Source organism: Corvus moneduloides, chromosome 15 (genome assembly GCF_009650955.1).
Source record: "Corvus moneduloides isolate bCorMon1 chromosome 15, bCorMon1.pri, whole genome shotgun sequence".
Taxonomy (NCBI): Eukaryota; Metazoa; Chordata; class Aves; order Passeriformes; family Corvidae; genus Corvus; species Corvus moneduloides.
Window position 1 is genome coordinate 8,314,569 of NC_045490.1, and position 23,445 is coordinate 8,338,013.

Here is a 23,445-nt window from a genome sequence, read left to right on the forward strand (position 1 = left end):
AAATGCCTCAAGAAAAGAGGAAAAAAGCTTTGCTAGGAGCTGCAATATTTCCGTTTCAAAGATGCTTCTGCACCTCAGCTTTTCCTGCAGACTTAGGAGTTCACAGCAAGGAAGGAGAGTTCTCTGGCAGATGCAGTTTTGATGATAAAGGGGTTGTAAGTGGGTCAGTCCATCTCTCTTCCCCCTGTTCAATCCAAAAAGCTGCAGCTATAGTAGGTGCAAGCCCATGGTGAGGCAAAGCACCTTTCAGCAATAAATCAGGGCTGTTTTCCTCCCTGGAGCCAAAGCTCCTTGCCATGCAGCGCCCTGGAGTGCAGGGGGCCCTGGTCCATTGGAGAGCTGACTCCTCTGGTTTGGACTCCCTTCCTTAAACCTATAGGATGTCTTTTAAATTGGCTTGGCCTAATAGAAAGCTGAGGAGAAACTTGTGGATGTGGCACCAGAGGACTGTGCCTGATGGATGTCTTCACTTTTTTATTTCACTGTTTAACCAAGGGATGGTGTGTCTGAAGGTAGCTCAGGAGGGAAGTTACCAGTTGTTCCCCCATTTTCTCTCTCATCTCTACATCCTTTCTCCATCTCCTGATCCTGACAAGGTTTTGTGACTCCCTTATGCTGTCACACCTTCCTCTGTCAGGGCTATTTCACCTCAGGTAGAGCATTTAAGTGGAAGTACTGTTGTTCAGCCCATGTGCTGCTTGGGAGCAGCTGGGATGTAATAAAGCCTAATTGCCACCCTTGCACTCAAAAGCCACATAACACGAATGTAGTTTTATCTCCACTGTTTGTGCTGTTTAGGGCAGCTTGTTTAAAACTGAGTATTTACCTGCCCTGCAAATACAAAATCCATTTGTTTCTCTGGTCACGGGTTTCCCTGGGTGGATGCTTGGGAGCTGTCTCCCTGTTTGGGCAGATGTGCAGTCCCAGCTGTGGCCCTAGATGTGCAGCTGAGGATTACAGCCAGTACTCTTATTTGGCTTTCAATTTGACCAAATTGTCAAAGCTGCTTATAAGCTTTAATACATCCCCTGCATAGGGGAAACGCTCCTTTCCCAGTTTTGAAGAGCAGGAATGATGTAAGTTAACTTTTGGCCAAGACTACCTGTAAGGCTGTGTCACAGTAGGGAATTAACCCCAGCCTCTGCAGTCCAGCATTAATAAATGAATCTTATAGAACACAGAGCACTTTTGGCTGAAAGATGTTTCTAGTTTAGAGACATCAAAGGTCTATGGAAGTAATTGCACAGGCAATGTTGTGTAAACTTGAAATTGGTGTGGAGTCTGTGGAGCACAGCTGGTGAACTAGATGGTTATATGCATATATATCTCTAGACACACCTCATAGATGAGGTTCTGGACACAAATTAAGCAAAGCAGTCAATCTCAGTAGTAATAGCAGATAATCTTGACATAATTTCTAAAAATGAGTGGGTTTTGATCTGGAGGCAGATCTGGTAGAGAAGCCAGCTCTCTGTAAATCGTTCACGGCTGTTGGTGTTCAAATATTAAGAGCCAAATCCAGACCCATGTGAGTAACTTGCCTGGATATTAATGGGGTTGCAGTTTGGTCCTGCTGCATGTTTAGGAAGGGCATTTCCTCTTGTTATTTCTAAAGGAAACAGACTTTGTTCTCACGGAAATCCTTTGCTTGCTTTTCGCCTTCCCTGGTAAAAACAAGATGAGTGTTAAGACATTCAGCTGGGAAATAAGAAAAAGAAAATCCTCTCATCTCTTTATAGGCTTTTTATATCCTATTTCTGAGAAGTGTTGTATGATAATGCCCCCTTCCCGAAGCCTGCAGTGGTATGAGGCTCCTTCTGCACTGCCTCTCAAGCCAGCATGGGCTGTAACAGCAGTACTGGTTTGTCCAGGGGCTGTTGCATGTGGTGCTGGTAGTGAGTTCCTTTTGGTCTGGAGGCAACATCCCAAACACTGGAGGTAAGCAGCCCACCTGGACTGGCAGGTGTTTATCCTGGATGGATGGGGGTGCACAGAGGAGGCTCTGGCTGGTCTATAGCATGGAGTTTGCATGGAGTCTGACTTGTCTACCCAAAGCTCAGGTGTTCAGAAAGGGTTCAGCTAGAGAGAAGGTGGTTCACAGCTAGGTTTCAAAAACCTAGAGCATTGCTATCTTGACTTAATCAAAGCTACAAACTAATCTGCTCCTGGCATCAAGAGGCTTGGGCCAAAACAGGCTCCCGGGTTAATTGACTTCTCTTTTGATTGTTGCCTGTTGGGGTGGCTGCTTGGCAGCAGTCAGCCACTGTGCAGCTGGGCTGGAGTGGAACACATCAGTTGATTAGAAAGACCTGGAGCAGGTTGTGAGTGTCCTGCCCTGGTGTGGAATGGGAACGTGGTGGCAGGTACAGGGAGGGAACATCTTTATCCCTTCCCTGCCATCGGGATCCAGAGAGGTGAATGCCGTTAACCTATTTGTTTTGTTTAACAGCTGCTTATTTTTTTTGAGTTGGAAATAATTTTCCGGAAATGTGTGCTCAGATGGTGAGCACAGATGTCCAGTTGGAAGGACATGTGTGAGGCAGCCAGAGCTACGAAAGAGCTGGAATAAGACATGTCTGCAGTCGCTGTTCGACAGAAGAAAGGAAGTAGCTGATGTCATGGACTGTAATGTCCTGATGGACTTTGTTTTCTACTTCCTGTCCTCCTCACTGGCCTCAAAGGTGTTTTTTTCCAGCAGATGTCACATTCCTCATCCATTTCTGTCTCCTTTTTCTGTGCTTAGTTTTGGAGGTACAAAGCAGTACCTCATTTTGAGATGCAGTCATGAACCACGAGTGTCTGCAGCATTTTGTGTGAGTGTAAATGAGGGCTGTCTTTCCCAAGAGCCTTGCTGTCACCAAAACCTGCTTGAGTTTCTGGGAACCCCCTCTCTTATGTGACTGTTTGGGCACCCTGCTCACAAGCCAATGTGGTTTTGTTGGAAATAACCAAGTCCAGGGTTTTGAGGACTGCTGGGCTGCTATGGGCGTTGAATCTGATGGCATTGCTTATAAATAATATAAAGCTCTTTGGGGGAAAAAAAATTAAATCTGTGTGCAGGAGCTACCTGCAGCAAAGCCAGAAATTCAGGAGCATCTGTGGTTGCTTCTACCTTGTCCTCACTTTGCCTTGAGGTCTTATGGGGAGAAGCTGTGAGAAGAGTTCCACTTATAGCCCAGTGTGGGATAGCCATTTTCATGTCTCAGAGCATGAGCAGGGATCTTCTCCGTATGGTAGAGCTAAGACTTGAACCTCCCTTCTCGTAACCCCACAGGGTTGAAGGGGAATTGCCTCCAATTTGTGCGAGCTGTGAATCACTCCCTGTTGCTCACTCTTGTTCCCCTCTCGCGCCTTTGCAGGTTTTGTTGCCAGCTGCTAGTTTATTGCAACTGATGGATGTTAGAAAAAACTGTTGTGACTTCCTTCAGTCCCAGCTGCATCCCACCAACTGCCTTGGCATCCGCGCTTTTGCCGACGTGCACGCCTGCACCGAGCTGCTGCAGCAGGCCAACGCCTACGCAGGTGAGGGGAGGGGGTCTGGGTGTGGAGCTAACCCTGCCTCCAGCTACAGCAGCTCTGAGGCTGAGCCCATCCTGGTTGGTCTCTTCAGACTTCTGGTATTAGAACAGGAAGGGAATATTTTATTTAGTTCTGGGCTTGCAACTTTCTGTGATGCTGCAAGTTGGGAAATGTGGTTCGGTCGCAGGGGAGCACCGTAGGAGGTAAAACACCCTTATCCTCTGGATGTCAGACCACAAAACAGTTCCTGAGTGTGATCCTAGCAAGCTCTTGGTGTGCCTGTTCAACAGCTCAGCGTTGGTGTGCTGGTGTCCCCCCCATGGGACCTGCCCTGGGAGAGCAGTAGCAATGCTGGGCATTTCCATTGTGGGAATAAATGGCACTGGGCAAAATTAAATCCTCTGGGTGGGAGTTGGAACACTCAGCTAAGATTGCCATGCAGTCTGAGGCTCTGATCTGTGCAGCAATGGCCCCTTACCCCAAGGGAGGATAGGCTTATGCTTCTTTGGGAGTAAATGTGTTTGGCTGCAATATGGAAGTGCCGGCAATGGCTTTCAGCATTTCTCCTCTACATCATAAATGTGAAGCTGTTTCAGGCAGCCCCAAGCTCTGAATTCCCCAGCACTTTCCAGTCTCCTCCAGCAGAGTTGCCCTTGACCTCTGCTTGGGAGAAGCTGATAGTTTTTTCTCAGTTTGTTTTTCTGTTTTCTGATAATTTGTGTAGGCACACATACACCTGCTGTCTCCCAGAGCACCTGCTCTGTCCTGCAACATTTTCCTTTTTCACAATTTTGTCCTTAATTGAACTATAAGTAGGCTCAGTAGAATAAAAATGTGTCCACTGAGTCCTCCCCTATTCTCCTGCAAATAAAACTAAACCTTTTCAGCTGCTCTGGCTGTATTATCCCCCAGAGAAAAAGGTACCCTGGAAGGAATGGTTAATTGTATAAAAGCTTGCTTGTAATATCTCATTATCCTTGCTTCCAGGCCGTGTTTAATCTTTAACCCAACAAGCAGTGCATTCACAGTATATTTATTTGGTTGTTTGGCAATTAGAAGGTCTGCTTTGTTGTTTTATTGGCCTTCATAAGTCCCAGTTAGTACAGCAGCCCATGTAATGTTAATGGAACTCCATTAATAAAACTGCCATTAAAATTCTTTTCACGATGTTGTTTATGTAACAGCCTTAAACCAAGACAGAAGTCCCCAAGCTCAAAAGTCCATGTGTGCATGAGCTCAGTTACTTGAGAAATGCTGAGTCCTGGCCAGTGGATAACTTCAGTAGGTAGAGGAGCCTTCTTGATGCAGGCACCAGTTACTTTCTTAAAATCAGTAAATATTCTTCCTTGCTTCCAACTAATAACAAGAGATCAAATACCTTTCTGCTGCCAGATGCAAGTCCAGAATGAATGAATATGAGATTTTGTCCAGAAGCCAGGGTGCATCCAGCTTATTGTGTGGGGAGTGTTTCCTGCCTCTTAAGTATTTAAGGCCAAAAGAGTTCATTAGATCATTTATATATTTCCAGCGTAACAGAGTATTAAACTTTATCCACATGCTGCTATTTTTAATCAGAGCCTTTGTCTTAGCTGTGGGGCTTTGTTCCTCAGTAGACCAAGGAGGGTCTGTGACTGGGAGAGTCTAAGTCTGGTCGAGTCCAGCTCCAACTCTGCAGCAACAGCTTTGGTGAGGGGTTGTTCAGGGCCCCCAAAAAACTCCTCTATGTAAGTTATGCCAGCTCATGTCCCTGTGGTGCTGCTTTTTGTCAGGCAAAGCACTTTGCAGACGTGAAAACTCAAGGCAGATCTTGCTGCGGAGGGAGCTCTTTGGATACAGGAGTCTGAGCTTCTCAAAGCTGCAGAATCAGAACTTGAAAGGAGCTGCTTCAGATAAAGTGTCTGAGATTCATGTTTCTGTAATTCAGCCAAAGATAAATGGGACTTAGCAAACGACAGGTGAGATTAAATTGGCAGTATATGTAAGAAATTCTTGCAGAACTAAAATTGCTGCAACTGGCTAATGACATATTTGACCTAGAAATTATTTTTTAGGAAGTGATTATTTCATGTGCCTTTTGGCTAGATATAAAGCTTGACAGATTTGATGATGCTCAGTCATAATACTTCCAGTTTGGGGTTATATTCAGTAACGTGCATTTTGTTTTCAACTGGTTCCCAGAGTTACAGTCTGGAGGGGTCTGGAGGCAAAAAAGGGAGAAACAGAAGTTTATACAATTGCAGGCTTAAGTGGAAAGGGGAAAATGACTGGGAAGGTGGGTGCTGAGGGTTTGGAGCAGGAAAAAGGTTAAATTCACGTTATTGAGGCAAGGCAGTAAAAGGTGGAAGGAGGGGAGAGCTGTTGCCATGTGCATGCATGGGATGAAGATCCCCCTTGCCCACCTTTCCGTGTACCTGTGCACACACAGGTTCAGCTGGATGCCCTGGGACCCCTCACTATTGCTGGGCATATGAACCAAACTGATTAGTGTTAAAGATGGGCCTTCCTTGGAGTACATACAAATACCAGGGACCCTTGTGGAGTTAGACCCAGGTACTGAGCAGATCTGATGCTGTCTAGCCTGTTGAAGTGGGCAAGAACTGAATCTTGAGGTGGCCAGGTTATTTACTACTTTGGACATTAGCTCTTGTCTCAATTGCCACTTCCAACTGTATTTGCCACTGGAAGACTCTCAGTGGCTTTTCAGGAAGTTCAGTATAATTTATGAAAGTGTGTCATGGGGCAGGTGCTACCTGAAACAACATCAGATTTTGTTCTCCTGCTCTGAGGCTGGTTTGTTTGTGTTCCACACACAGACGCCGTGGGTTTGTCTCAGGGGCTCAGAGCTGTGACAAGAGCTGTTCTCTGAATGCTGTGGTCCTTCCATTGACTGAAAACATGGATTTCATTATAATTTTCTGTTCCCCCTTTTCATTTGTTGAACAGAGCAGCACTTCCCTGAGGTGATGCTAGGAGAAGAATTTCTTAGCCTTAGTCTGGACCAGGTTTGCAGTTTAATATCAAGTGACAAGCTCACAGTCTCCTCTGAAGAAAAGGTACAGTAAATTGTATAGCAAGAGTGAATGTAAGAGTGCTGGAATGTTTCTAGATCTTACACCAGGAACTGTTATCATGATATGCTCCTTAGGGGCCATTCTCCAACAGAGATCATGTGGAAAGGAAAATTAAAATAATGTGAATCCTAAAAACACATAAAAATGACCTTCACTTGGTTGTTCTTTGCAGGAAGTTATGACTCTCAGATCCATATCACTCCAAAAGCCCTGGGGCTCAGAACCAACTACTTTCCCTCTCTGGAAAACTAGAAAACTCCCATCTGCTGTTGTGTAATGCATTTAATACCTGCTGTAAAACCTCAAAAAAAAGTGAATTTCATTAGGCCAAGGAGGAATATTGACTTCTCTTTCATGTTAGATAGAACAACAAAAGGAAGCCTGGAACCAAAAGGAAGGAAGGAAATATTTTTCTAGCATCTTCAGTGTTTTTAATGAAAGAGGGGAAAAAGGCACTGGTTGATACTGTTTTGTGGTTGAAACATTCAGCACATCTGGTGTAGTCTGAAGTCTTTGGGAGGAGGGTGACTACTGATTATGGTGCTTGGTGAACTCCAGCCCCATTCTCTGGTCTGAGCTTCTTGTATACCCTGCTGCAGGTTTCTGGGGACAGGCATGTACCTCCAGTCCTTCAGCTCACCTCCAAATTGTCACTGTGGGGAGACTGTAAAGTCACAGAATCATTAAGGTTGGAAAAGACATTTAAGATCATTGAATCCAACCACTAATTCAGCACTGCCAGGTCCACCACTAAACCACATTCCTAAATGTAAATGGTCACTTATGAGAGGCTACAGGAGAGCTTGAGGGTTGTGTGATTTGTAACTTCAGTGCCCTTGTTGGATGCCTGTGTTTGGGTGGGATGAGGCTGCACCTGGGTATGGCGGTGCTGCTGGCTGGGCTGCACATCCTCATGTGCGCTCTCCTCCTGCTCAGCCCCTCTGGGCTGCAGACACGCAGGTGCTTGGGCCCATAGGGACTGTAAAACTTGCCAGAAATCCTGCTCCGTGTGAGGTGTGGACACAGGGATGCTCCCTGCTGATCCTGAGCCAGCAAACTCGGAGGATCCAGGCGCGCGTTTCCGCTGGCAGGGGCGCCTGGCAGGGCTGTGAGGTGCCACTCGGGCAGGGCCAGGAAGGGAAATGACAAATGGCACGGACTCACAACAGAATCACTTTGCCTGAGCCAAGCAGCCTGCAAAGGGAAGTGCAAGTTTAGTAACCAATTTTTTCCAGTCCTGTGCAGCATTGTTCAGAAGCTTTTATTGGCCTTGCGCCCAGGGGAATCAACATGCCCCTTCCCTCATCTGAGCTTTACACAATCAAACGCAGTATTTCTTTAGCTGATTGTAAAAGAACTTGTAAAAGAAAAGATTGTTGAGAATGCAAGAGAGTGGAAGGAAATGTAAGCATAAGCTGCACATTCAAAACAACAGATCTGAATAACAGGAGAGAGGCAGAAAATGGTAATGGAACATTAACATGAAATGTGCTGGAGTTCAAAGAAGTGTGGGAAATTGAGGACAGACTCATAGGCTGCTGTTTCATGTTAACTTCATGGCAGACAAGCCACTTTCCTCATCTTTATTCTTCCTATCTGTTAATATTTGAGATATATATTATAAAACAAATTATATAAAAGTACATATGTGTGTATACCAGTGTACACATACACACAGGTATATCTGTGTATATGCATGTGCAAAATACTTCAGAAATCTGGGAGCTTAATTGTCACAGCCAGATTTCACAAGACATTTTCTCGTTCCTGTTCTTGCTGTGTCTCATACATGTACTGCACCCTGTGAGCCAGAGCACTGCTATCCCTGGATCATCGGGAAGTGTTAGAGCCAAGTCCTGCCAGGATCAGGGAGGGAGAATTGCCTTTGGAATGCCTCAGGAACTTGTGTGTTCTCCCCTTCCTCTGCCATCCCCCAACTAATACCAATTGGCCTAATAAAATATATCCTTATCTTCACCAATTGTGGCTTATTTATATCCCTAGGCCATCAGGATGACAAAAATTCTCTGCTAGCACAGAAGCCTATTTTAATTGTAAAATGGTGACAGCATTTCCTCATCACTCAAAGATTCTCCTCCTTTCTCTTCTGTCCTCCTTGTCGTAGCCTCTGCAGTTACACAGGCCATTTCAGAACAGGGCAGAGGTTTGTTGTCCCTGCTTGCTCGTTCTGCTATAGCTGAGTACAGTACTTGGAAGACAGTTTTATTAATGTTTTTTGTACCTGACCTAATTGGCTCTTTTTACTGTTTGCAAGCTAAAAAAAGATATTAAAATAATATTTATTTGTTATTTATTAAAGTTGTATGAAGGGGGGGGGACACTTGAGAATGGTCTCCTGCCAACTCAGAACAGTGGCTGACGAAATTTTTTAAAGGGTTGGGATTTTTAGATTGGGGATTCTACACAGAGTCTGGTAATTGATTCATTGTCTCATGCTGCTGACATGCAGCAGAAGCTTATGCAAGGTTTGGTCCTCACTCTTGGGAATCTCTAACAAATGGATTTTTGGCTGGAGAGGCTGGGAGAACACCTGGGCTTGCTCTTTCTTTAGGCAGTACGCAGAGAGGGGATATTCTAGCCTTTTACCTTTCTGCTCCATAGAGTGGGAAATTTACTTCTCCCAAGCTTGGGACTGCTCCTGCAGCCAGACAGGTGCCAGCTGCTACCTCAGCCTGTGCCTCGGCTCTAAATCAAGCTGTGTGGGCAACTGCTTTGTCCATCCCACCCTGGCAGCAGGTCCTGCATGGCTGGAGAATCTCGGGGGAGCAGCAGCAGCTGCTCGGGGTCTGCAGCGGGCACAGCGTGTGGAGGGAGGGCATGGCAGGAGTGGAAACAGATGTGGCCTTTAAATAGAGATATTGCTGTCTTGGATTGAAGCCTTTTCCCCTCTTCTCATGGAATTAGGAATTGGAGCCAATGGAAGGTGCCAGAATCTGATTTTTTAAAAAAAATATAATTATTTTTAGAGTAGGCACAGCAGGGAAGCATCAGTGCTTGCCTAACTCAGGAGTAGACTCGAGCACCAAGGAAGCAGCTTGTTCCCAGTGCACATTTGCCTTACCTTCCTTTAGACTTGTTCACTGTCCTCCTGACCTGTAGCTGGGTATGTCCCAGCCCTGTGACCTGTTCTGCAGCTCAGCCTTTGTGCAGAAGAGGTTAATGAAAAGCCTGTTTGTCGGCTAAACATTTGCTTTATCCTCCTTCCACACTCATTTGCAATTAAAAAAAAAATCTCACAACAACCCAGTTTCTACTTTAGAGGCCTCATAGCCAAAGTTAAAATGTTGGTTTGCTTATTTATTTTAATTTTAAAATACTTAAAGGCTCTGCAGTAGTTATTCTCCTCAGCATTTGCTGCAGTTTGATTACACCGCTCCCTGTTGTGTTGCTTAAATCCTCATTGCAGTGTCCTGAATTCCAAACAGTTCAGCAGGAGCTTTGTTGGCACAGGAAATGAGGCTGGTGCTTTACTGCATTTGAAAAGTATATAGTTTAGCCTAAGAGGAAAAACCCCCTTTCTGCTCTGCATCTCCTTCATGGCAGGATGTCTGCCAAGGCCTCCTGCAAATACATTTACCATCAACAATTCAAGATGGAAAGATGGTGCCCTCATTTTTGGTTGATTTTGTCAAATTAGTGACCTTGGACCAAACAAAATGGTTTCTTGGGGAGTGATGGGAGGGATGGAAAGAAAGAAATAATTATCTGTGCAAATTGTCCTGACCATTTGGTGACCCTGGAAGGAAGCTGAAACCAAGGGCACTTGCCTGGTATGCTGGAGGGAAGGGTCAGGGATGCTTTTGGGGGGAAGCACAGGACAGACAGGGCCTCTGCTCAGCACCCCTGGGTAACTGGGCAGTGAGAGAGCTTGGGGAGTGTTGCCTGGATGTGAGTTATGTGTCAGAATTTAATTCTCTTTTTGTGGGGAAGCTCCACTGCAGTGATCCAGATCCTGCTGTGCAGCATCTGAGACTGCATCAGCCCCTCTTCCTGCCTTGCTGGGGGTTTCAGGAAGCCTTTCCCACTCCTGGTGACGTTTTTAGGCCTTTCTTTTGTGAGTGAGGCTCACAGTTATATAAGCACATGCATATTCATACAGGAGCCCGCATAGGACGCTTCTCCCGTGCCTGTGCGTTGCGAGGGCTCTGCCCATGGGGCTGTTTGTGAGCACTTCGTCACGGACTCCAGCTCTGGATGCTTATCTCGACCAGTTGGATCTGGAAGTAAAACTAGATTTTGGTTCAGGCCAGAAGCCTGGTGTGCCTTTGTTTCCCAGCTGGAGTATCTGAGTATTTTTAGCAGTGAAATGCACGCAGTGCAGAGGCTCCATGGCTGCAGGCAGGGCTTGTCCCATGTGTGTGGGAACCTTGTCCTCAAGACTTCCTGGTTTCTGGGGGCTGGTGGAACTGGTGCAGTGGTTAAATATGAGCATAGTGACTTTGTGTGGCCAAAAGGCTCCTGGAGGAGGGAGATCTCTGTTATCAGGAGTAATTGTTGTGGTTGATTTCATGAATAATGTCTAGTGCAAATGTCAGCAGGCTCATTAAGTTTCCTGGCTGCCTTCCAGTGCTAATGTCCAAGAGGTATATGATTGTTCTGGGCACGCACTTAGCTCTGGGAGTGATACAGCACATCTAGATGTGAAGTTGCTTGTTAACATGCATAGTCAGCTCAGCTCTCTGCTACAGTGCTGCTTGTGCTCTGTGCAGTCACAACTTTTTCATCTGCTTGATAGAGATCTTGCACCCCCTTCCTTCGGTGCTCTAAAATCACCATGCTTCTGATTTTGGGTGGGTGACTGTGCAAGGCAGTTCTTTCTTCCCCATTTAATTGTACTTTATCTGTGTAGGTCTTTGAAGCAGTTATCTCTTGGATAAATTATGAGAAGGAATCTCGCTTAGAGCACATGGCTAAGCTGATGGAGCATGTTCGCCTGCCCCTTTTGCCCAGAGATTACCTGGTACAGGTTAGTCTGCAAAGAAGTCATTAATACTTGCACTTAAGCTGCTGGTTGCTCCTTAATCAGTGGCTTGGCTGTTTCTTTGTGAGATGGGTAATTTGGTCTGTTGCTGAGTCTGTAAACAGAAGAATAAAGGCAAAAACTGAGTGGACTCTGAAATCAATGCGTGCTTCAGAAACCTTCTTGTAAATGGGACCTGTGCTCTGCCAGGCAATGCTGAGAGCAGAGCTCCTGCCCCTCTAGGGGAAACATTGATTAAAAAAAAATGATAAGTTAATATCTTGTGATTTTCCACCCCAGAAATACCAAGCTGGTGATGTTACAAGCTTGTGCAGCTTTTTTATCTCATGCACAGGTAAAACAACATAATGGAAACACATCACGTGTGGTAATTTTAGCTTAAGATGTGTGGTGTGCGTACATATGGGTCTGTGTGGCTGGCAGGGGAGACACTCTCTGACTCAGTCTGACTTGGAGATTGTTCTTCATAAATTAATTCCTGGGATCTGGGCCTAGATAATGAGCTGAGAATTCCCAGAGAAGGGGTTGGCATATGGGCTCTTTGACTACTATGCTTTTATCATGTGTCTAAAAAAGTCAGTACAATTGGCATAAAATTGGTATTCCCAAGATGAACCCATGATTTTTTTTTTCCTTTTCTTTCATCTGATGAAATAACAGATATTGCCTGTCCTTAAAAATTCTGACTCAGATAAAAGAAATTACTTATTTTGTATCCAGAGTCCTGGTGAATTCTCTGCTGAATCCAGTGTTTGGCAGAGGGTGAAAAAAGACTCACTTCTTGTGAGTGATCTTGGAAAACAGTGAGAAGCTTGGATGTTACTGCATGTGTTTCTTTGGAAAGAGTTGGAAGTCTGTCTCCTGCATATATATTTTTTTTTAATGCTGGTACTTTGAAAGGGAAATTCCAGGTTGCATGTTCTTTCCACAAAGCTCCTTGTGACCCGTGCCAGTTTAAATGATCTTTGTTGTGTGTGCATGTTCTCAGACAGTCGAAGAAGAAGCTTTGATCAAGAATAACAACACCTGTAAAGACTTCCTTATCGAGGCCATGAAATATCATTTGCTTCCTCTGGATCAAAGGCAACTGATAAAGAATCCCAGGACAAAGCCAAGGACTCCTGTTAGCTTGCCAAAGGTAAGCTGAGCTCATCACTTTGTGTCACCTCACCCCCTGTTCCTGGTGGCATTTTCAGTCTTTTACAGGAGCTCAAGAACTTGCCGTGTTACTTTTACTAACTCAGTGATTGTGCTTTGAAGTGTTTTACTCCCTCTTCTGGCATTGCCTGTGCCCAGCAAGGAAACATAATTAAGTTGGATAAACTTAGATAAACCCTTAGGGGAAGGAATATCTCTGCTCTTGAAACATTTTGTCAGCCACAAGTGGTTTGGTGGCTCTCTGACCCATGGGGTGGCTGCAGGCAGCTGCTGGAGTGTTGGGAGGGCTGGCTGAGGTTGTTGCTGGCTGGTAAGAGTTGTGGAGCCCTGCTGAGGAGGGTCACAGTAGGTGTCTCTTTGTTTCCTGTATCCATAATCAGAAGCCAGGAAAGCAGGAAACAACAGCACCCAGCCCCATGGGCAGGAAGTCTGAAGTGAATTTCAATAGACTCAAAGCAGCAACTGAATAAATAATCCTTGTTACTCCCCAGATTTATCCCACAGGCGTGTGATGCTCCAGCCACCACTTTATTAGTGGAGAAAAAAATGACCGCAGGAATTTTTCCCTTTGCCCCAGAGATAAACACAGTTTGGCACAATGTCTCTCAAGAGACTGCCGCTGAAGTTGTTAGTAAGCATTTGGAGATTCTAAGACATCAAAACCACAGTGTGTTATTCTTCCAAGCACAAATGATAATGAGATTGATTTTTGGCATGTGTATGAGATCTGTGCTGTTTCTGATATTTGGATACTGGACTGTCCATTGAGAAATCATGGTTTTGCAGCATGTGGCAGCGTGTGTCAGTGTCCTTCCTGCCTGCTGTTGGCTGAGATGAAGTTGGTAGAACACAGCTTTGGGGGTATCATGAAGGGCTGACATGGCCCTTATTCAAGGACTGAAGTAGTTAGGGATAAAAGGAACAGCAAATCAGTGAGTTCAGAGCTTCTCAACATCTTTTATAGCCTGACCTATGAGTACAAACCCAAATCTTCTGCAGGTTTCTCCTCCCTTCTTTTGAACTGTGAAGAAAGGGAAAAAGGTGATGATCTTTCAGCAATCCTGTTACAGAGAGAGAAACTTTCATCTGGCCTGTTGGTCCCGCTGATGAGGGATTATTGTCTGCTGTGAAATCCCTTAATTCTGTAATCGTGTGAAGCCCTGCAGGTTGCCGTGGGAGACTGTTACACAACCAGTAGTCAGACTGTTAATTTAGACTCAATTTGGTTTCTAGTATCATGTTCTCATCTTCGTAGATCAAGCAGGCCACTATTTCCATGCTCTTCAAATTCTTTAAGTTGCTGTCTAGCACTCTACTTTTAAAGCAACTCTGCTTGGAGTTGAGTTTGTTACACAAGTGACCTCAAGTGATGATCTTATCTCCTCAGCTACTCCCAGCTGCCTTGCAGAGGCTAAAGCCAGTTTTCCATCTACTCTTTATCTATATTTGAAGCCCCGTATCTTGTTTCTAGCTCCTTGGCCTTGTAAAAGTCAGATTGTCTTGGGTAATGTTTGTCCGGCTGATTTGCTGTGATAAGGGCAGCAAATCCTCCCTCTTGGTGGCTGTGGAAGGTTGAATGAAATGTGTGCTGAACAAAGTGCAGGTCCAGCTGCTTGTCAGTGCAGGTGTTTTGGGGGCTGGCTGCCTGTGCAGGTGTTGGTTCGCAGTGCCCAGCTGGGGCTCAGAGCAGTGGGCACCCTCGAGTGCAGAGCTGCAGGCCGCTGACATCCATGGCCGTGGGGAGTTTATCTTCTGGCAGCAGATAGGGCAGATTTGGGAAGGACCACACTGCGTGCTGTCCAGGTCTTCTGGTCTTCTCACTTTCCCACCAGTGTCCACCCCTTGCTGTTGCTGGGAGTGGAGTCTGGGGCTGGATGAACCCTTAGCCTGACCCAGCAGAGCGGTTCTTGTGCTCCTGAGATTGCCCTTGATCACCATCACATAGCTCTTCCCTACCTGTAAGGAATTCAGAGTTTAATTCCTGAATTTGCTTCAATACCTGTGGCAGCCAAAAGCCTTAATGAAGCTGATAAATCACATCCTTCAGCAGCCCAGACCCCCCGTTCGGAACAGTTCTGGTGATTTCCCTGAGTGTCGCCTTCCCCACAGGTGGCACCACAGCTGTCACGTTTTATTTGCTAAGTGGCATTGATTATTTTTAGCACCACCGTGGAGATAATGACTAAACAGTGGGCTGCCAGTGGAAATTATGCTGGAATCTTCTTAACTTAAAAATACTTTTGCAGTGAGTCTTGTGTATGCTGTGGTGCCAAAAGGTTTTGTATTTCAAGGGGAAATTGGGCAAGTTGCCCACCTTGGACACAGTGAGGAAGGGTAAATGGGGTGGCCATATTTAGCATGCATTAAATTGGAGATAAATTTTTCCCCCTTGAAATATAGTTACCTGAAATAAATGTCCCTGCAGAGGCTTCTAGCTGGCCCGCAGCACGTTTTGGCAGCTGCTCTTGAGCAGGCTGTGGTGATGGTTCCTTTGCAGAGAGCAGCTGCCCAGGGTCATGTCTGAGGTTTTCTAGCTCTTCTCTTCCCTCTGCAGGTGATGATTGTGGTGGGTGGGCAGGCGCCCAAAGCCATTCGCAGTGTGGAGTGCTATGATTTTGAGGAGGAGCGGTGGGATCAGGTTGCTGAGCTTCCCTCGCGGAGATGCAGAGCAGGTAACGGGAACTTTTGCTGCAACCTTCTTTTCCTAATGCAGCTCTTCAACACGGGGTGGTTGTCCTTAGTCCTCCCTTTAGCCTTCCTCTATGTCCCTGGCCTCAAGCAGCTCTTTATTTTTGCCATTCCTTCCTCTTCTTTCCCTACAGACATCTTTCTCTTCCCCTTCAGGTGGATTTTCTACTCTCTGGTGGGGTTGCTCCTGCGTGTCAGCTCTCCATAGCTGCTGTCTCCCTTCATCATCTCTCTCTCTCCTGGCTGTTTCTCCATCAGTGTTTCCCCTCCTCCTCCCCCCTTGCTGTCTTGGCAGCCCACAGGGGTCCAGTTTTTCTTGCTGGCTTCCTAGTGAAAAATCCAAAGGTGCTGAGTCAGTCCCTCTTGGTGCCGAGGAGTGGGTGATGGAGAGAAGATCTTTAAGTTGGGAGTGTTCCTCTGAAAACATCTGACAGGGTTGTGAATGTGGCTCACCATTTGGTGTTCCCTCTGGCTCATGGAATTACTCATGAGCTCCATCTGTGCCTTATGCTGCCATGTTTTTATGTGCATTTCACCTCCCATATGACACGTGTGTTTTATCATGCTTGACTTCAACACTGTTAACCTGTAGAAAACGCCAAGGCCTTGCCCGTGTTCTGCTCTTCCCAGCTGCCTTTCACAGCCTGCAGGTGAGCAGGATCTAGACAGATCCTACTCGCTTCCCAAACTGTTTGCTACGAAGACCCTCTCCTGTTCTCTCAGGTGTGGTGTTCATGGCTGGCAATGTCTATGCTGTCGGGGGCTTTAACGGGTCGCTGCGGGTGCGCACGGTGGACGTGTACGACGGCGTGAAGGACCAGTGGACATCCATAGCCAGCATGCAGGAGAGACGCAGCACCCTGGGCGCCGCTGTGCTCAATGACCTCCTGTACGCAGTGGGCGGCTTTGATGGCAGCACTGGTAGGTGACTGGGCAAAAAATAGGCAGTGCCTGACCCGAAAAAAAGTGTTTTCAGGGGCCCTGCAGAGATTGCAGAGCTTTAGAGAGGTTCCTGTGCCCTTCCTCTATGGTTCTGTAGAGAAGGAGCCAGGAATGGGGTTTGGCACGTGTTGTAACTACCCACGTGCGTGTTCTGACCCGTCAGTAATTGCACAGAATCTCACCCTTGTTATTTTCTGCAGTGATACAGTTCTTTCAGCCTCATTCTTTGAATGATTATGCTTTTTTCTGGGCTAAAAAGGGATTTTTCCTTGTTTCAGTTAAATTTTTCATAGCAACATGAATAAAATACTAGCAAGGCATCTTACAGGGTGTGTGTGCCTGGGATTTATCTTGGCATAGCTGCGTGTTTAGATTCACACCTCTGCCTCTGCTGTAAAGCTTTGCCACTTGTTTAAGCCCTGAACTAACTATTGCAGCAGGGTCTGGGGGAATTTTTAAACCTTTGCATGGACATTTTATAATGCTTGAAAGGACGTGGGGCTTTTGGGCTTGGAATTCGGACTCTGCTCACTTTGGTGTCCTCAGCACATTGGAGAGGCAGCAGTCCCGGGGTGGGGGTGGTGGGGTAACAGTTTTTCCAGCCACTGAAGAAGTGGCATTGACATGCTGGTCCCAGCCTGAAAGGCAAGGGATTAGGGAGTGGGATTGCAGGAGCATGGTGGGAATTATGGGCTTGGGAGGAGGTGGAAGGCAGATGAAAGTGCAACACCAATCTTTTTTTCTTCTCTTTTTTTTTAATTAGAAAACCTGTGTATCCCCTTTTTAACTAGGTCTGGCATCAGTTGAGGCCTATAGCTATAAAACCAATGAGTGGTTTTTTGTGGCTCCCATGAACACAAGAAGAAGCAGTGTTGGAGTTGGAGTTGTGGAGGGTAAGAAAATAGCAGCCATTTCCACCAAGCAAATGTTACTGTGTCAAACAGAAGCCTGAATGGCTAAGTGCAGTAGGAGGGAATGGCAAGAACTGTTCCCTAGACCAGTTGGGAAAGATGGATTTTATATGATGTAATTGCTGCAACTTTTTCCATTCTGCTCTTTATCTTGGTGAAAAATCATGTGTAGCTTTCCAAGAGCCTCAAACCTGTATCAGACCAGCCCCTGCCTCCTGTGAGTGCAATTAGGTGTGTGCAGGTTTCTTTGAATCCAAATTCTTCCTGGGCTGCTTCTGGCTGGTGAAAGCCAGCGCTGTTGTGCAGTGGATGCTGTTGCTGCCGGCAGACACTGCGTGGATGGAATACCCATCATGGAAAATCTGCTCAGCCAGAGAAACAGAAGCAGAGCTCGTCCCACAGCCCCAAGCTGGTGGTTTGGCAGGAATACTAAAACCTGTGTTTATTGACATCAGGCACAGCACGCTCTGCTGTGGTTCCGAAATGAGCAGGGGCTGACAACAGCAAAGGCTGGTGCTGCAGCAGCTCAGCAAGGTGGGAGGCCTGGGGGGATGGTGGCAGCTGCTGGCACCTCTGTGTCAGCACCAAACTTCAGGGAGCTGGAACTGAGCCGCTTGGTTTGGATTCAGGAGAATGAAATGTTTAAGTAGGAACCATTTCTTCCTTTAAAAAATCTATTCTGAAGCAAGTGAAAGGCTTTATTTGAACTTGTCCTTAGCATGGTGTAGCGCTTTCCAATTAGTGCAGTGTTGGCATGAGCCTTACTATAAATGGTATAAACAATGCTTTACAGTGATTTGGTTTGACCTGTTGAGTGGGAAATACATGGAATATGTTAATGTACACGAAGTGTGTTTATGTGAGAAGAAGAAGGGAGACAAAGTTAGAATTAATAGTGGTCATTAACTTAAATTTGCATAGTTAAGTAGCATCTCCTTCAGAATTGGCCCATGCTTGGGAAGTGCTGGTCTGCTGTCAGTCATTGGAATTTGCTCAAGTGGCTTGAATGCAGGAAAGATACTAAATATGGACCTGAGAGGTGCATTTCTATGGATGGATTTTCTACTGGAGACTCACTAAATTCTTTTCCTTTGCTTTGTTTGAAAGCACAAATAAGTGTTGCATATGTTGGAGTCCATGATAAAAATAATGAAGGCATGTGATGGGGACAAGATCTGATCATACAGGGGTATGAAACAAACTGCAGCCTGCAGTTAATGTACAGGGTTCATCTGAATGTGACAAAAATTGATTTGATGTCTGTGAATACTGAAAATACCTAATAATTGATGCCAGCTGGGGAAATTGATCCTGTCTTGCTTGGACTGGCACTCTTGCCTGAATCATTGACAAATACCAGGCAGGACCAACAGCACAAATAAGAGTTTGAAATGTTCATAGAGACCGGAAGATGTAGAAGAAGGCCATGAGTGGGCCTGAGGGAGAAAAAGAAGAGCCAGCCTGTTCTTGGAGCCTTGCAAACATCCAGAAACAGGAGGATGCAAAAGTCTGAGGCTGAAGATAGCTGCTGGTGGGACTCTTGCATGCAAAGAATTGCACAGCTCATTCATGGTCAGGCTCTGCTGTCATGGATTGAGAGTTGATATTATTTCTGGGTTTTGTACAAAAATTTAGGTTAGAATTTTTCTACATATTTGTTGAGCTTTATTAATAGTTGTTTATTGTAGCATCTAGGAGACCTGGACTTGAACCAGAATGCCCTGTGCTAGCTGCTTTAGTAAGAAGAATCTCTTTCTCCCCAGAGAGTTTACTGCCTAAATGCAAAACAAGCTGGTAGATGATACAGGGGGACAAGGGAAGAGTATCAGGCAGGTCTGGGAACAGAGGACACGGTAGAGCATCAGCCTTGTTTCATGTGTGATGCAGTCCCATGATACCTGATTGTGTTTCTCTGGTCTCAGTAAGTGTGTGTTAATCAGCTTTCAGTGAGTTGAGGCAGGGAGGGTCAGATATCCCAGAGACCCTCACAACACTACATGGTCTGTCTCCTGTGCTGTCATCACTGGGCACGAGTGACCAGGCTGGCCTCAGCTGTGCTTACAGCATTGCTGGGTTTGGATTTGGCCCAAGTTCTTCAAAATCAGGTCTAGGTTTCTTTGCAGGTGTTTTATTATTGTAAGAGGCTGTTTCATATTTATTGCTCATGTGATGCTGTAATTAATGTGCAGTGACAGCCTTTGACAGCACACTTGAATGGGGGAAACCCTCCATCAGCAGAACATGCTTTGATATTCCCTCTTCTCCTGGCCCAACAAATAATTTGGAAAACTCTCTGGGCCATTGACTTCTGATTAAGCTGTTGTGTTGTATCCTTGTGTTACTGACAGTTCAACAGCTTTACAAACAGTCCCTCCTGTCTGTGAGGCCACTCCAGATTGCTTCGCTAGGCTTTTCCCCAGACATCCCAGCAGGTTTAGGTGTGTCCCTAGAGCTGCCCTCATGCAGGATCCGTGCCCCCTGGGCTGATTGCAATGTGAGCTGTGTCTGTGTCTGTTCCAGGGAAGCTCTACGCCGTGGGGGGCTACGACGGAGCGTCGCGGCAGTGCCTTAGCACGGTGGAGCAGTACAACCCCGCCACCAACGAGTGGACCTACGTGGCTGACATGAGCACGCGGCGCAGCGGGGCAGGTACCGGCTCCCACAGCCGCTCGGGATGGGCACCACCTTCTCTGCTCACAGACAGGATGCAAAAGTGGGATTTGGCATTGCTGGGCTTGCAAGTGCAGCCTCTTACTTGCCCCCCTTCCTGTGAGGGGTAAAAACAAAATGGCTTGGAAGCTCTCAGCAGCTCTCCTGACTTTGACAAAATCTGCCAAATTGAGATTAATTTCTGGATTAATGAAATAATGTTCAGTATCTCTAAGTAGCCCTACTAACAGATGCATCTCACTTGTAAGCAAAGAGTTCTCTTTCCAAATCGCCAGCTGCAGACGCAGCTGGGCATGGGAAAGCCAAGCTGCACCTTCCTCTCTCCTATCACTGGGGGGTCTCAGATGAATTTTCATTTTGGATCTTCCTGCAAGCATCCAGTGGGTGCTTTGCAACACAAACCACATCTGCATGTTGAGTGACGTGTAGGATAATAAAATTCATCTCAGATAGCCCCTGCTTAGCTAGCTTTTAGTTTATTTTTTGTTGGCAGGAGTTGGTGATCTGGAGGATTAGAGGAAAGAACCTGTTGTAAAAGGATTAGATTCTAGTCTTGATGGTTTCTAATTTCCTACATGATCTTGGGCCAGGTAGCAATTTGTCTTCTCTGTGACTGTTCCTCTCTGAAACAGATAAGAGCTCTTATCCATTGCATTTAAAATCATCTTCAGGTGAATGGGAATTTGTCACTGTTGGTCCTAATGCTCAGTGTGTGACTCGCCAATGTTAAATTGTGTCCTCCCCGATGTTAAATTGTGCAGTTACCCACAGGCAGCCAAGCCTGGGGGCTGCTCTTTGGGGCTGAAATGACCCTGCAGGTTAAGCTGTGGTGGGAGTTCCCTTTTGAGCTGGGCAGTTTGAGCCTGCTCTCTACACCCTGTCTTTCTTTCCTCACTCCAGTATTTTTTCTGCAGCTCCAGGTGAGGCAAATATGGACACACTGTTGGTTTGAGTTCTGTTGAAGAGGTTTGTAGTATCTGCTTGATGCTTAAACCTAGCCCAGTGCAGCCTTCCAGGGGAGCAGAATGAGTATCTCCTATTGTTGGCCGTGTGTTGCAACAGCAAGAAGTTTGTGCCTGTAGTGAGATGGATTTTAGTGAGTTGTCCTTGTTGGAAACACTCTGCTCTGAGTGCTGCTTTACAAGTGTTTCTCCATGCAGCAAGTCCTTTGTTAGGAATGCTTGTACTCCCCTGCCAAATTTCTTTGCAGTTTTCTATTCCCCACTTGAAAGCTGAGCTCCTCAGGCTCTGGTTGTCCCCCAGATGCCCCTCCAGCAGGCACTGGAGGGGACTGCCCAGAGCCACTGGGCCACCAGTGGTGCTGCAGCACAATCTGCCGTGCAGCTGCAGAAATGACAATGTGCTCGGCGCTGCCGTCCCCATGCTGACATCTAGTGGGGGTGAGGAGAGGTGTGCCCAAGTCCCTGGGGCCACCCTGATCCAGACGCTGGGGCTGTGGGGATGTGCAGGTGCTGCCCAGGTTTTGTATAATCATAAAATTTTTTAGATTGGAAAAGATATTTAAGATCATCAGGTCCAACTGTTAACCCACCACTGCCATGTTCACGGCTAAACCACATCCCCAAGTGCCACATCTGTACATTTTTGAACACTCCCAGGGTTTGCTGAACCAGCTGGAGGGTTCCCTTTACCTCCTGGCAGGGATGGCCTGTCCCTGTGTGCCCTGTCTGTCTCACTGCACGAGGAGGCAGTTTCATGTGAAAAAGCTTGAGAGTGTTTCTGACTCTTTTACTCTCTTACTTGTTTAAATTAGTTTACTAATTAAATTATTTCTTAAAAGTATAAACTTTTTATTAACAGCTGAGTACAGTCAAATGCAGAGGTGCTGCACACCCAGTCTGCTGGGCTCAGATGCAGTTAAGTGACTTGCCATTTCCCAGTGAGCTGGGAGACACCTGGCACAGCTCAGGAGCCAGGACTCACGTTTGGATGTGTTCTGCTCTTCCCAAGTTGTGGACGTTGGAGTACTTCAACCAGACCAAGGATGTGGCCCAGTAAGGTGGATATTTGTGGCCATTAGAGATTAATTATCTGTTTGCCAGAGGTAAACCATGAACCCCAATGTCATATTAAGATTTCAGCATGTCTTGGTACAGTGAGAGATGGTTGGCCAAAACCAAACCCAGCAGTAGCAAGCTAAGATAATCTGGAGAAGGGAGAGATGACAGTGGTAGGCCTGTCCCCAGATGAGGGTGTTCCTGATGGAGCTGCTGAGCCTGGGTGGTGCCTGTTCTCTGGCTCAGCAGCTGTTCCTGTCCTCTCCTTTCCCAAACAGGAAAGATCCCTGTGAGTCAAAAACCTGTTGCTATCAGGCTGGCAGGGCCCCTCTCCTCCCTGCACACTGGTTAATGCCCATGGTTGAAATGATGTGATTCAGATCTGTTTCTGTTTTACTAACATCCCACCTTGTTAATTTTAGTAGAGGCCTTTGAATCTATTAACGAAGATATGTTGCTGGAAGTTTTAACTCTCATGGATTGGTGAACATTTTAATTAATTTACTTAATATTAGGCAGAAGGAGCTTTAAGATCGCTGTCATTCACAGAGATTCAGCCAGGGACCTTCAAAAATGGCTGAGAAGGTAGCATTGGAGGCACCTTGTCTGTGCTAAGTGCTGCCAGGTTTTGTGGGTGGGAGTGGGAGGAGAGGAACCAAGTGGCAGCTTCAAGAGCTGGAGCTGTAAGTTGTTGAGGAGAGGAAGATCACCCAAGGGATGAAGTCATGTGGCACAATGGCAGAAGGAAAACCAAAAAGAAGTCCTGAAAGGGGGAATCAGGCTAAAAGCAGAGGGTCCTGGCAGATGGAAACAAGGTGGGATGGGAGGCAGGGAGCAAGTCAATCCAAAGAGATGGAATAAAGGCAGAGGACTGTCATGGGACTAGACTGCTGATCTTGGATAGCCTGACAGCTTCCTGAGAGGGGACATGTGCCAGGCATTACTGTGCAGGCTGCTGTAGTGCCATGGGATGGGTGGGTGCAGAGTTGACCACGTGCCTGGTGATCTTGATGCACAAGTGGCCCATGTTTTTGGAAGTGCCTTGGAGAGGCCAAAGCCATGCCCAGTAGGAGAACAGGGACATGCAGCCCTGTCCCTGTGCTGTGTCTGACCTGGCTGTGCTCGGCAGGTGTCGGTGTGCTCAGCGGGCTGCTCTACGCCACTGGGGGCCATGACGGGCCCTTGGTGAGGAAAAGCGTCGAAGTCTACGACCCAGGGACAAACACCTGGAAGCAAGTAGCAGACATGAACATGTGTAGAAGAAATGCAGGTAAGCACGATAAGCCTTTCTGTGGTGGTTGGCTCAGTTGTCTGTGTGTGGTTTTTAATGCAGTTCATGTGTTCGTGGTGGATGTGATCAGTGTTGTAAGTGATAAAAGTGGGAGATGAGGGATCTACTTGGGAGTGAATCGGAATGTGGCAGCAGCGTGCTGTGGGGGATGAGTTATCCCATGTCTTACCATCTG

At 46.4% G+C, this 23,445-nt stretch overlaps 1 protein-coding gene across 2 annotated transcripts in view; it reads left to right on the forward strand.

The window, feature by feature from the left end:
* KLHL3 (kelch like family member 3) overlaps positions 1-23,445 on the forward strand; it is a 51,109-nt gene that overhangs the window by 22,607 nt on the left and 5,057 nt on the right. For both annotated transcript variants that reach the window (XM_032124518.1, XM_032124519.1), the window contains exons 5-13: positions 3,360-3,522; positions 6,463-6,572; positions 11,461-11,577; positions 12,581-12,730; positions 15,305-15,422; positions 16,162-16,359; positions 17,172-17,273; positions 19,812-19,940; positions 23,109-23,249. In XM_032124518.1, coding sequence (XP_031980409.1) covers positions 3,360-3,522; positions 6,463-6,572; positions 11,461-11,577; positions 12,581-12,730; positions 15,305-15,422; positions 16,162-16,359; positions 17,172-17,273; positions 19,812-19,940; positions 23,109-23,249 — 1,228 coding nt within the window. The remainder of the gene's footprint in view (positions 1-3,359; positions 3,523-6,462; positions 6,573-11,460; positions 11,578-12,580; positions 12,731-15,304; positions 15,423-16,161; positions 16,360-17,171; positions 17,274-19,811; positions 19,941-23,108; positions 23,250-23,445) is intronic.